At 36.1% G+C, this 13,385-nt stretch overlaps 1 protein-coding gene across 2 annotated transcripts in view; it reads left to right on the top strand.

Annotated features, from left to right (window-relative positions):
* Positions 1-13,385, top strand: part of HIPK1 (homeodomain interacting protein kinase 1) — a 47,253-nt gene that overhangs the window by 19,205 nt on the left and 14,663 nt on the right. For both annotated transcript variants that reach the window (XM_060090298.1, XM_060090299.1), the window contains exons 4-9: positions 5,728-5,847; positions 6,626-6,712; positions 7,456-7,640; positions 7,984-8,146; positions 9,006-9,231; positions 13,045-13,166. In XM_060090298.1, the coding sequence (XP_059946281.1) occupies positions 5,728-5,847; positions 6,626-6,712; positions 7,456-7,640; positions 7,984-8,146; positions 9,006-9,231; positions 13,045-13,166 (903 nt within the window). The remainder of the gene's footprint in view (positions 1-5,727; positions 5,848-6,625; positions 6,713-7,455; positions 7,641-7,983; positions 8,147-9,005; positions 9,232-13,044; positions 13,167-13,385) is intronic.

Genomic DNA, 13,385 nt, shown 5'->3' on the forward strand with positions numbered 1-13,385 from the left:
GTTTCTCTCTTTTGCATGTGGGTGTTCATTATCCCAGTACTACTTGCTAAAAGACTGTTCTTTCCCCAAGAATTGTCTTGGCATCCTTGTCAAAAATCAGTTGACCAGGGCTTCCCTGGTCATGCAGTGGTTGAGAGTTCGCCTGCCAATGCAGGGGACATGGGTTCGTGCCCTGGTCCGGGTAGATCCCACATGCTGCTGAGCGTCTAGGTCCGTGAGCCATGGCTGCTGAGCCTGCGCGTCTGGAGCCTGTGCTCCGCAACAGGAGAGGCCACAACAGTGAGAGGCCCACGTACCGCAAAAAAAAAAAAGAAAAGAAAAAAGAAAAAAAAATCAGTTGACCATAAGTAAGTATAATGATGTATGTCTGGATTGTCAGTTCTGTTCCATTGATCTATATCCTATATCTATACTTATGCCAGTACCACACTGTTTTGATTACTATAGTTTGGTAGTAAGTTTTTTTCTTTCTTTTTTTTTCAATTGAAGTATAGTTGATTTACAATGTTGTGTTAGTTTCAGGTATACAGCAAAGTGATTCCCGTGTGTGTGTGTGTGTGTGTGTGTGTGTGTATTCTCTTTTCAGATTCTTTTCCATTATAGGTTATTATAAGATAATGAATATAGTTACCTGTAGTGTGTATCTGTTAATCCCAGACTCCTAATTTATCCCTCCCCTCCCATTCCCCTTTGGTAACCATAAGTTTGTTTTCTATGTCAGTGAGTCTATTTCTGTTTTGTAAATAAGTTCATTTGTATCATTTTAGATTCCACATATAAGTAATATCATATGTATTTGTCTTTCTCTGGTGGTAGTCAGTTTTCAAACCAGGACTTCATTCTTTTTCAAGATTGTTCTGGCTATTTGGGATCCCTTGAAATTCCATATAAATTTTAGGGATTTTTCTATTTCTGCCCCAAAAAAGTTATTGATTTTTTTTTAATAGGGATTGCTTGAATCTGTAGATCACTTTAGGAAGTATCACCATCTTAAAAATATTGGTTTCTGATCCATAAACATGATCAGATTTATTTCAGTTTTCTTTAGCAGTGTTTTATAATTTCCAGAGTTCAAGTTTTATACTTCTTTTGTTAATTTTATTTCTAAGTATTTTTTTTGATGCTATAGTGAGTAGAATTATTGTCTTAATTTTATTTCAAAGATCCTTCTTTTTAAAATTTATTTATCTCTACAATGGGTCTTCGTTGCTGTGCATGGGCTTTCTCTAGTTGCGGCGAGCGGGGGCTACTCTTCATTGCAGTGTGTGGGCTTCTCATTGTGGTAGCTTCTCTTGTTGTGGAGCATGAGCGCTAGGCATGCGGGCTTCAGTAATTGTGGCATGCGGGCTCAGGAGTTGTGGCTTTCAGGCTCTAGAGCGCAGGCTCAGTAGTTGTGGTGCACGGGCTTAGTTGCTCTGCGGCAGGTGGATTCTTAACCACTGTGCCACCAGGGAAATCCCTTAATTTTACTTTCAGTTGTTCTTTACTAGTGTATAGAAATGCAGTGAGTTTTGTAATCTTGTATTCTGCACCCTTGAACTCTTTTTCTGATAGTTTTCTAATTGAACTCTAGTTCTAATAGTTTTGGATTCCTTATAATTTTCTAACTACAAGATCATGTCGTCTACAAATAAAGATAATTTTACATCTTCCTTTCCAATCTGGATTGCTTTTTCCCCTTGCCTAACTGCTTTGCATTGAACCACACTAGTACAGTGTTGGAAAGAAAATAGCAAGAGTGGATGTTCTCGTCTTGTTCGTGATTTTAGGGGGAAAGCAGTCTCTCACTATTAAGTATGGTATCAGCTGTGGATTTTTTGTAAATGCGATAGCTGAGATTTTACAGCAGATGTTTGTGAGTCTTGAAGTCAAATGTGTTTACCCTCTCTAGATATTAGTTAATGGCTTCACCTTTGTTGGAAACATTTCAATTGTTTAAAATAACAAATGGGCTTCCCTGGTGGCACAGTGGTTGAGAGTCCACCTGCCTATGCAGGGGACACGGGTTCGTGCCCCGGTCCGGGAAGATCCCACAGGCCGCGGAGTGGCTAGGCCCGTGAGCCATGGCTGCTGAGCCTGTGCTCTGCAACGGGAGAGGCCACACAGTGAGAGGCCCACGTACCGAAAAAAAAAATAAAATAAAATAATAAATGACAATAATACTTTCTGTTTGCATAAAGGTAGGGCTTTTGTTGTTGCTTTATTTTAAGCTATGTGAAAAGCAGTATCTGTATGATAGTTCCCATTCTACTTTTACAGTTTAACTCTTTTCATTCTATAATATTAAAATTTTTTAATGTTTTAATTTTGTAAGTGCATTATTGTAGAGAAATTAGAAAAGATGCAGTAAGCTAAGAGACAAAGATTTCAACCTTTAGTGGTTCTACCCCTCAAAGGTAACCTGTTACGTTTTGGGATATTTTATATTTATTTATATATTTAATTTGTTAATTTTCTTTATTTATTGACTACTGTCATAGGTACTCTGGTTGCTGGGGATACAGTGCTGAATAAAACATCGTCCTTGCCCTCATGGAGGCTATAGTTTGGTGGTGGGAAATAGACATTAAGTAAATAATCACACAAATAATTATATAGTACAATTGGGATAAATTCTATGAAGGGAAATGTAGTTTTGCAGTTTGTGTGTGTGTATGTGCGTGAGAGAGAGAGAGAGCGGACATGCGCTCACACGTGCACACATGCATGTCCATCTCCTGACCATGTATGTCCTAATGCCTCTTGATTATACTCATTTTTTCCTATTGCTATTACCCTCGTCCAGGCTGTCTTCATCACTTACATGGGCTACTAGACAACCTCCCTTTTATCTACTCTGGCCTCCCTCTAGTCTTTTTTCCAGAGTGATTGTTTTTCAGAACACAAATTTGATCATGCCACTCTCATGCTCTTTAGTGGTTTCCCTGATTTAGAATTAAGGGCTAAATCCTTAATATGGCCTCTGAGCCTCTACCTGGGTTGTTCTCCTCTTCCTCTCTTCCTTTCTAGATTTGATCTTACACCATTTCTTCTTGCTTTTCTTGCACTAGCCCCACTGGCATCATTTCAGCACTGGTTAAGAATGTTTCCTTCTAGCACAGGCCCTCACACATACTGTTCTCTTAGTCTGGAATGCTTTTCTACCACCCATTCATTTTGTTTAGTCAGTCCCTACTCATTTATTAGCTAACGTGTCACTTCTTCAAGGATGTTTTCCTCACCAGTCCCCAGTCTAGGTCAGGTTCCTTTGTTATGTATTTTTAAGAAGCCTGTTTATTTTCTTCAGGATGCCAATTCAGTTTGAATTATGCATTCAGTGTCTGTTTCCCTCACTTGACTGCAAGGTCTATGAAAGCAAGAACCATGTCTATTTTAACAATCACCACTGCCTGGCTCAATAAGTACTTACTGAAAGAATGAATGAATATGTGCTACATATAGTTATGTTTCATATATAAACTTATGGACATAGAGGAATACATATACTTTGTTTCATCAAATCTAAGACACCGTTCATTGAGAGATGCACTACTTTTCTGTACCTCTAAGAAAGAATGCTTCCAATTAAACCATGATTTATCATGGCTATCAGTTTTAAGACATATCCTAATTTCAAAGATGTTAATGTGAAAAAATGTGCCTCTTATAATCAGTGAAGTGTAATTTTTTTAAGTGAGGTCATATTTAATTTGTAATATGCTTTTTCACTTAGTATATTATGAAATATCTTTCTTTACAATGTCGATAAATATACTTTTACCCTATCATTTAAAATGTCTGCATAGTATTTCATTGTACAGATTTTATCCTGGATTTTAAATGTTTCACCCTTTCTGTATGGAAAAGAAGTTCACATTTAAAATGTTCTCATCCACATTAATTTTTTTTTTCTATTTTTCCAATGCTGTATTTTGGCTTCCAGTTAGGTACCTCTCACAGATTCAGAGTAATATCCTGCTGTTTTCTAAAATTGTCTTGTGATGGCCGGCCAGATTTGGCCTGTAGGCCATAGTTTGCTGACCTCTGCTTTACACTCTTAAAAAATTGTTGAGGACCCCAAAGAGCCCTGTTTATATAGCTTATATCTATTAATATATATTGCATTAGAAATTAAAACTGAAATTTTTGGGGAGGAGAGGTGAGAAGTAAGATTTCCTTGCTTAAAAGTTTCTAATTTCATCATTAAATGTAGCCATTCTTATGTGGAGGGGGGATGGTTAAAAAATTACCTCTTGTTTTACTTTCAGTAGGTCAAAAAAGAAGCAGATTGCTTTTTTGGATAGGGAGAATTGTGAAAGCAAACAGAAATGTGAACAATAAAACTGGGAAACTTTTATTTTTATTTTTTTTAATATTTATTTTATTTGGTTGTACCGGGTCTTAGTTGCAGCAGGTGGGCTCCTTAGTTGTGGCACACACGCTCTTTAGTTGCGGGAGGTGGGCTCCTTAGTTGTGGTATGCAAACTCTTGGGTTGTGGCATGCATGTGGGATCTAGTTCCCTGACCAGGGGTCAAACCTGGGGCCCCTGCATTGGGAGCACAGAGTATTATCCACTGTGTCATCAGGGAAGTCCCAAAACTGGGAAACATTTAAAACACAAGAATATACAGGCACATGTCTCATTAGCTATCAGAGCAATGACATCATCACACATCACCTCTGGAAATCTCTATACCCATGAGAAAGAAATGAAAAAGGTAAATAACTTCTTAGTATTATTATGAAAATAGTTTATATTTCATAGACTCCCTAAAAGGATCTTGGGGGCCCCTCAGTGTTCCCCAGACCACACTTTGAGAACTGCTGGTCTAGTTCAAAGTAGGTATTCAATAAATATTGAATGGGGACTTCCCTGGTGGCACAGTGGTTAAGAATCGCCTGCCAATACAGGGGACATGGGTTCGACCCCTGGTCCGGGAAGGTCCCACATTTCTCTAGGCCACGGAGAAACTAAGCTCGCGAGCCACAACTACTGAGCCTGCGTGCTACAGCTAGTGAAGTCTGTACGCCTAGAGCCTGTGCTCCACAACAAGAGAAACCACCGCAATGAGAAGCCCGTGCACTGCAGCAAAGAGTAGCCCCCGCTCGCCACAACTAGAGAAAGCCCATGTACAGCAATGAAGACCTAATGCAACTAAAAATAAAAATAAAAATTGAATGAGTGAACATAGTACCTGACCTTTATTGATGTGGGGATAGAGAAACTAAATTGTTTAATTTTATGGTATGAGCAATTTAGAGTGGGGACAATTGACATTGACAAGAGCTAGAGTAGCCAAGGAAGGAAGAGGTTTATGGAAATTTTTTCCTAATCTCTTAAATGTGATAATGATTCAACAAACAAACAAAACCTTGGTAATCCATGAAATAGTTTGTTGGAAACTATTCTGTCCTAGAAATCTCTTAAAGTTTTTTGAACTCTGTATCAGAAATCTACAAAAAAACAAAAAAGGTCACACAGAATTTTCAAAACTGAGTTTTCCTTGTAAATAACAGGTATAGCAACAAGGAAGTTACTGAATAAATGTTTGGGAATTATCTGTGAGTGGGTTAGCATATATATTTATCTACAGATAAATTTCATTTGTATTGATCAAATAGTTAATTTCTTTGCATTACCTTTCTTTTTTTTGACTAGAGCTAATATTTATAATATTTTAGTGTAAAAGTTTTTAATAATTTATCTTTTCACTCCAATCAATGTTTTGATGGTTTTGACATTTCAGATTCGTTACATTTCACAAACACAAGGCCTGCCAGCTGAATATCTTCTCAGTGCCGGAACAAAAACAACCAGGTTTTTCAACAGAGATCCTAATTTGGGGTACCCACTGTGGAGGCTTAAGGTCTGGCTCCCTTGCTATACTATACTATTCATTCCTGTACTCCTTAATTCCAATTTGAATTCAAAGTTTAGTTATTAAATTCTTGAGGTGGAGGGGGGCAAAGGGGGGGACAGTGGGAATGTTCGTTTGCAGGAGCAAATACTTTGAGAAATTATATCATTGTACCCGTATGGCCTTCTCCTTAGTTAAAAAAACAAAACATTAAATGCCAGTTCAATTGGCTGAGGTTATTTTATATATTTGAATCAGCAGCTAAGAAGGGGTTATGGAGAGTAGTGCTTATCATTAATTGATAGGAAGAACTAGAGTAATTTAGTAGTGGCTGTTTTTTAGAGAATTCTCAATAAATATGACAAAACAACACAATTTTATAACTGCCCATATTAAGACCTTACATATTTTCTTAAAACAAATAGATGTCTGAGTAGTTTGATTAACCCAGTGACTCTGTCTCTGAGCCTATTGAATAGTTAGTATTTGAAATATTGTTTCATTTGAAAGTAGTTTTTAAAGAAAAATGGTAATGTCTCTTCTTAATTGACTCTTCAGGAACTGTGCTACATCATTGCTTGCACATTTATTTTATCATTGTTGAAAGGGTGGCCAGGTATCAAGGTCCCATCTCTCTACCAGAAGATTTTCTTGTTGTAAATTACTTTCACGTTTGTGATCTCTGGTTGGCAAGGTGACAACACTTGTATCTCTGTATTCTGACTTTAATTTAGAATAAAAGGTGAAAACATACAGATGGAATTTTTTTTAAATCTGTGTTTTGTAGACACCTGAAGAACATGAATTGGAGACTGGGATCAAATCAAAAGAAGCTCGAAAGTACATTTTTAATTGTTTAGATGATATGGCTCAGGTAAGTATGGAATGTTTCAGAAAGCCAGACATTTATGTATCTCTTTAATCAGAGATACAGTTCCATTGGTTATATTAAAGATAGATTCAATTTGTTATCGTCTAATATATGTTTTCATTTTTTACATAAATACATTAATATTCTTCCACATATTAAAAGAATGTTTGAATCCTAGCAAAGGATATTTTTAGAATTATATATTTCTCCTTTGCTTTTGCTTAACTAGTCTTTTGCGTGTCAGGATTTTGAAATATTAGTTACGAAGGTTCCTTTCTTGTCCATTTTTTCTACTAAATAAATACTTACATAAGAGCTAACATTTATTTAGTGCTTTTGTTCCAAACTCTGTTTAAACACATACTATGTCATTTAATCTTTTCAGCAATAGAAACTATATTTAAGTAATAACAATCATTTTTACTTAACTACTTTGATCTGGATTTTGAATGAAAAGAGCTTATTCAGCTTTATTCTACCAACAGACTGTACCAAATTGAAGGTTTTAATTAGACAGTATAAGAAGAGCTTCCATTTGTGAAAAAATTTCCTCAGGTTTTTCTCTTGAGCTATATATATATACATATATATATATGTATGTATATATATACACACACACACATACACACACACATATAATACATATGAATATTATATATATAAATATGTATACATAGCGCACATGTAAAATGTCTGCATTAAAGGTTGAGTGATGCAGTATAATATTTCTAAATTTTCCTTGTAAGGTGAACATGTCCACAGACTTAGAGGGAACAGATATGTTGGCAGAGAAGGCAGATCGAAGAGAATACATTGATCTGTTAAAAAAAATGCTAACAATTGATGCGGATAAGAGAATTACTCCTCTGAAAACTCTTAACCATCAGTTTGTGACAATGACTCACCTTCTGGATTTTCCACATAGCAATCAGTGAGTATAGTATGGTCTGGGGCAATTTGCCATGATCTGGTTTTCTGTTGAGTTACCATCTTACAGCTAAATGGAAGTATCACAAGAGTAGTGGCTTTGATACTTGCATATTTGGCTTACTGATGCTTTTCCTTCTCATTGAAAAATCATGAGATTAAAAATTAGATGTGTAAAAAAAAATTAGATGTGTATTTTTCCTTTTTATGGTTATAAAAACTCTTGGTTCATTTTCTCTGAAAGTACTCAGGGGTAAAAAACCATTGATCTGTATTTATCTTGAGTTATTTGCTATCTGTTTAAATCTCGGCATTTATTTAATTGAATTTTTAATCTCTTTTTTCAGTGTTAAGTCTTGTTTTCAGAACATGGAGATCTGCAAACGGAGGGTTCACATGTATGATACAGTGAGTCAGATCAAGAGTCCCTTCACCACGCATGTTGCCCCAAATACAAGCACAAATCTAACCATGAGCTTCAGCAACCAACTCAATACAGTGCACAATCAGGTATTCAGTAAATGATTTTGGAAACTCAGACCTAAGTGGGATAAAAACTAGTAAAAGTACAGGGTGAGGTAAAGAAACCAGTCTTTGCTTTGGTGGTCTTGTTGCTTCGTAAGAATTTTCAGATTGATAATACCTACACATCATGTGCTGACAAAAATTAAATACAAAGGCCTAATCCATGCCCTCATAGTCTTAGCATAGCCAAATAAGTGGAACCTGGCTTTTATACTACTTACTGCTGTTGATTGTACTAACGTCAGCCAAATGACTCTCTTTTTGTTAGATAGCTCTCATTACATGTATCGAAAGGTGTTCCCAATCATTTTTTTCTATGCTGTATATTAGGTCCTCAGAACTTACTCATCTGATAACTGGAAGTTTGTACCCTTTGACCACCTCCCCAGCCATCTCCTACCCTGCCCCACCAACTACTGATCTACTCTTTGTTTCTATGAATTCCAATAATTAACTTTAAGAGTGGTTTTGCATTTGTTTGCCAAACAGTGATATTTATATTTAAGTTTGTTTCTGAAGATGTAAGTTTCCTAATTTCTTAGCTAGGTCTACTTTCTAAATGGAAGATCATATGAGATTTGGTGGGATCTCACATCCAGTAACTTTTTGCAAAGAAAGAAGAGGTAGGGGTTTATTTATATGGCCTCAACCAGAGCAGGACTGTTTATTTATTCTTTGTTTTTCAGCTTTATAATCTACCTTAAATTTAAGAGATAGGAAGAATTTCTTAAGCAGAGAGTTATTTCAAAGACAGTTAACATTACATTTTAAAACTTCATTCTTAGTTTTTCTGGATAGAATCTATGTATGTAAAAATGTTTATACCAAATCCTTTTGTTTTTAGGCCAGTGTTCTAGCTTCCAGTTCTACTGCAGCAGCTGCTACTCTTTCTCTGGCTAATTCAGATGTCTCACTGCTAAACTACCAGTCGGCTTTGTACCCATCATCTGCAGCACCAGTTCCTGGAGTTGCCCAGCAGGGTGTTTCCTTGCAGCCTGGAACCACCCAGATTTGCACTCAGACAGATCCATTCCAACAAACATTTATAGTATGTCCACCTGCTTTTCAAAGTAAGTGGGGAAACTCCTATATCATATGGTATATATCAGACCTACCTGCTTTAGGCAGATCCTAAGTAAGTATCTAGTTGTTTAGTTTTGATCTTTGACAACTTTAAACTCAGTCTTTGATTATGAAGATAACTGAAGTAGGTTGATCTTTTTTACATTGGTTATTTGTCTAATTATGATACTATCTGACACGTAGGCATTCAATTAATGTTTCCTTATTTGAACTGCCTGATAACCAGTTTTCTTGCCCATTGAGACCTTGTACTGATGTTCTATATCTAGCATAAACACGTATCTCTCAATGTGCAGAGTATATACATCTTGAAAAAACTTTTTGGAAACAGAACTGCTATATATTGAATCTTATTCCCTGTATCATTCCATTATAAAATAAAATTAGTATTCCAAATAAAAGGTAATTTTATTAAAAAATGTAAAAATCATGTTTAAGAATGTAGAAACCTCTTAAGTTACATTCAGAAGATCATTATTGAACTGAAAAATTCTACAAGCTGAGGTATTTGTGTGGGTAAGGCATTAACATTATCTGCTTCAGCTTATGAATTATATTGTTCCTGCAAACTCCTATCAGTAGAGGAACAGAATAGCTGAAGAAGGGGGCTCTCACCTGATGTGTTGCAATAAGATTTTAATTTTTACATTTCCATCCTTCCTCATTTTCTCATTGTTGTTCCGTGTTTATTGATCTGGTGAGCTACTTAAAAGGTTAAATAAATTATTTTAAGGATATATTCTGATGACATCTTGACTTTCCCAGTAGAAAGTCAATGTCATGCCCTCTGGGAATACACCAGGATTCAGGCTTCTCATAGCTGTTCACGTAGAAGCAGTTAGCATTTTTATCTTTTTACTTCAGTTACTTATTGACTGTGACTCTTGTTTGTGTGGTTTCTGACAGAGTCAGAGCAAGCAGAAGGAAAAGAGGGGCTAGGGGAGACTGAGAGATTACCGGGAGGACAGGAGAGCGATAGCAATGTAAATCAGGGAGAAACCACAGGGAGAGCGGAGGAGCAGATTCAAAACCCGTAAATGCAAATTTAGCCTAATATACCCAGTTATTTTTTGCGTATGCTTCATAATAGTAAATTCTATACTTTGGGTTGTCATATGTTGAGTGATTCTTCTACTGAACTTAGCAAATAGCCACCCCTCTCCCCTTCACCTTTCCCAAAGTGAGTTTCATTGGAACAGTTTTCAGATGTGCGACTGAAGTTTTCTGCTTCTTCTCAGATGATATTTAAGAGATGAGGCAGAAGAACTTTTAGTTCCTTTAACAAAACAAAATGTAAGGAGAAGAGGTAGAGGGGAAAAGTGGTTTAACCCCTTTTGGTATAATTAGGTAAGTATAAGCTTTGGAAATTTTTTTCCTATTTGGGAAGTCTAAATAACCTGAGGAGCTAGATAGAGCAAATTTTAAAATTTACAAATGAAAGGGAGTTTTAAAATTAAAGTGATGACAGTAGTGAAAACTGATATGTATTACTTACTACATGCCAGAAAATGTTCTAAGTGCTTTTACATGCATGTATTCATACTCACAAACAACCCTGGGAAGTGGATAATGTCATTATGCCCAATTTATAGGTGAGAAAACTGATTGTGATTCCCTCATTTGCCCAGTTTTTATGCCCAGTCAGCGGCAGGGCCATGATTTGAACCCAGGCAGTGGGCCCATAGCTTATACATCTTGAAGTGTTATACTCTGTACTGCCTTTCAGTGTCTAAACTCAAAGAGCTGTAGGGAGTTGTCGGTTCATTTGCCAACCATAGCCATATGCTGGTTTCTGCCCAGCAGGCCTCTGTACCAGGTTGCCTACTTTTCTTTCACCATCTGCTCTTTCACAAGATGCCTACACTTAGAGGAGAATAGACCCTCATCCATTTGACAGCTTTACTCTTCTTGCCATACTTTCATGTTTTTTTTTTTATTTAAAGGGCTATGTTCAACAAAAACAAAAAACAAAACAAATAAAAACAAAACTTTAATCCTTTTAGTTCAGGGTTCAGGGAGAACCTTCCCAAAGTGTTGCCTTTTGTTAATTCTTTGTTTCCACTTGGGGTTCCCTGAAAAAGCTAGTTTTAAACTAGCTTGACTGCTGTGGCTTAGCCTAAATTACTATAGCAATCTAATACTTATTTAGAGTCACATTTGTGGGTCAGTATATAAATACTACTTTCTATAGTATTCCAGTTGACCAAAATAGATAGACATTTTGCTCAGTGGAAACTATAATTCTGTAATTTTGTCCTCTTCTATTTCATCACCCTGGGACACAAAGATGAGCTTCTATAGTGAACATTTCTTCCTAAATTTTGCCGTAGGAGGCTATTGCAATAATGCCGTCTTGTAGTTAGCCATGGAAATATAGACAAGAATCCTTGATGTTACTTAGCTTTCTGATTAGGTAGCATTGCCTTAGAAAGAATGGCTGGCAATTTTTTTTTTTTTTTCAATCTGGATACCTGGATTTGTTTCCTTTTCTTTTGATGTAAGTAACACTTTTAAAAAAGTTATTATTAGAGTGTTGTAATTCTGATTTTACTAGTCTCTTTTACTTTGTACATTTCTGGATTATGTTTTCCTATGTGACAATTAGTTACTAAATTAAATTACTGAAATGCAAACTTGGAAGACTTAACTTGCTGAAAACAACAATATTAGAGTTTATGAGTTATGCTCATTTGATACCTCCATAGTAATATTCAGAGAAATTAGTTGGTGATAGCCTAGAAATTGTCACTGAAGGAATATTCTAATTAAAATGGCTGTATCCTCACTTAACAAAACGCAAGCATCAGTGAATCAGAGGCATTATAGAAACTTAAATTCTTTACGTTGAAAGCTTTGATAGGGTAGGTTTAAAAGAAAGTTTTGAAGGTTCTCTTCTCAAGTCTTGGCAGAAGGGAGAACTATCTTGATCCCCTCTTTTCCCCAGAATGAGATACTCCTGATTGCACTAAACATTTATTCAACATTTGTGCCCAGAGGATAATGAATAAAATGATAAAGAGACATGGTCACTGTTCTAAAGGCAGCAAAATTTCTTAATTTTCCTAGCTTTCCATTAGCTAGAGAAGAGCTTTAGAAAGCTGTCAGTGACGAGAGCAGATTTCTAAAATAAGTACAAAAAAGTGTTTCTGTAAACCACAATGTCTACTTTTAAAATATTTTTGTCCTAGGCATAATTCCTTCAGTTCACATACTGGTTAAAGATAAAATATATGACTGAATTGTGAACTAGGTTATATATTTTTGAGGAGTTGGGTAAAAACATCCCCTTAAAATATTCTAAATAAAAGCGTAGCTAAGATAATAAATTATTGAGCTTTTCATAATGTTTCTTATCTAATTAACCAGAAGTTATAAAGTCTTTGCTTTTAATAGATTACACTTTTTAAATGCTTAAGTTTTTTTCCCTCTAGGATTAAAAGCTGAACATAACTTACTAAGTGAAGGTTTTTTGTTTGTTTGTTTTTACCTCGACTGTTAATGGAAGTGGGATGAGTGTTGTGTTTTAAGCTTTGTTGGATAAAAAAAAAATTTTTGAATTTCCTGAAGCCAGCCCTCCCTCTGTCAGGCATCTTTCCATTAATCCAACCTGAAGGGAATCAAGTCTCCCTTTCCTTAACTTGCCAGACTTCGGTGAAACTCCTTTGTCTTAAGTGTCTAGAACTAAAACCTGGGTGGTAGATTTTTCGAACTGAAAGGCTAAAAACTAACCCAGAAACCCCCAAACAAGCAGTACCCCCAGACCTAGCAAAGCAACATAACTGTGATGTTACTTTTTACAGCTGGACTACAAGCAACAACAAAGCATTCTGGATTCCCTGTAAGGATGGATAATGCTGTGCCAATTGTACCCCAGGCACCAGCTGCTCAGCCACTACAGATACAGTCGGGAGTTCTTACACAGGTAAAAGACAGAGCAGCTTGGATACTCAATAGTGCTGAAGTTCTCTGAAGCACTGTTGAGAATCAGATATTTTGTCCTAGGAAATGGTATTTGCTTTGACTGTAAGATCTTTCTTGGTCACGATTCAGTGGACTTAAAATGAAACATCTATAATGGAATGACATACTCATTCCTAACACTATTGCAACTCTGCCAGTGACTTCCTTAGACTTGGAGACA

Source organism: Mesoplodon densirostris, chromosome 2 (assembly GCF_025265405.1).
Source record: "Mesoplodon densirostris isolate mMesDen1 chromosome 2, mMesDen1 primary haplotype, whole genome shotgun sequence".
NCBI lineage: Eukaryota > Metazoa > Chordata > Mammalia > Artiodactyla > Ziphiidae > Mesoplodon > Mesoplodon densirostris.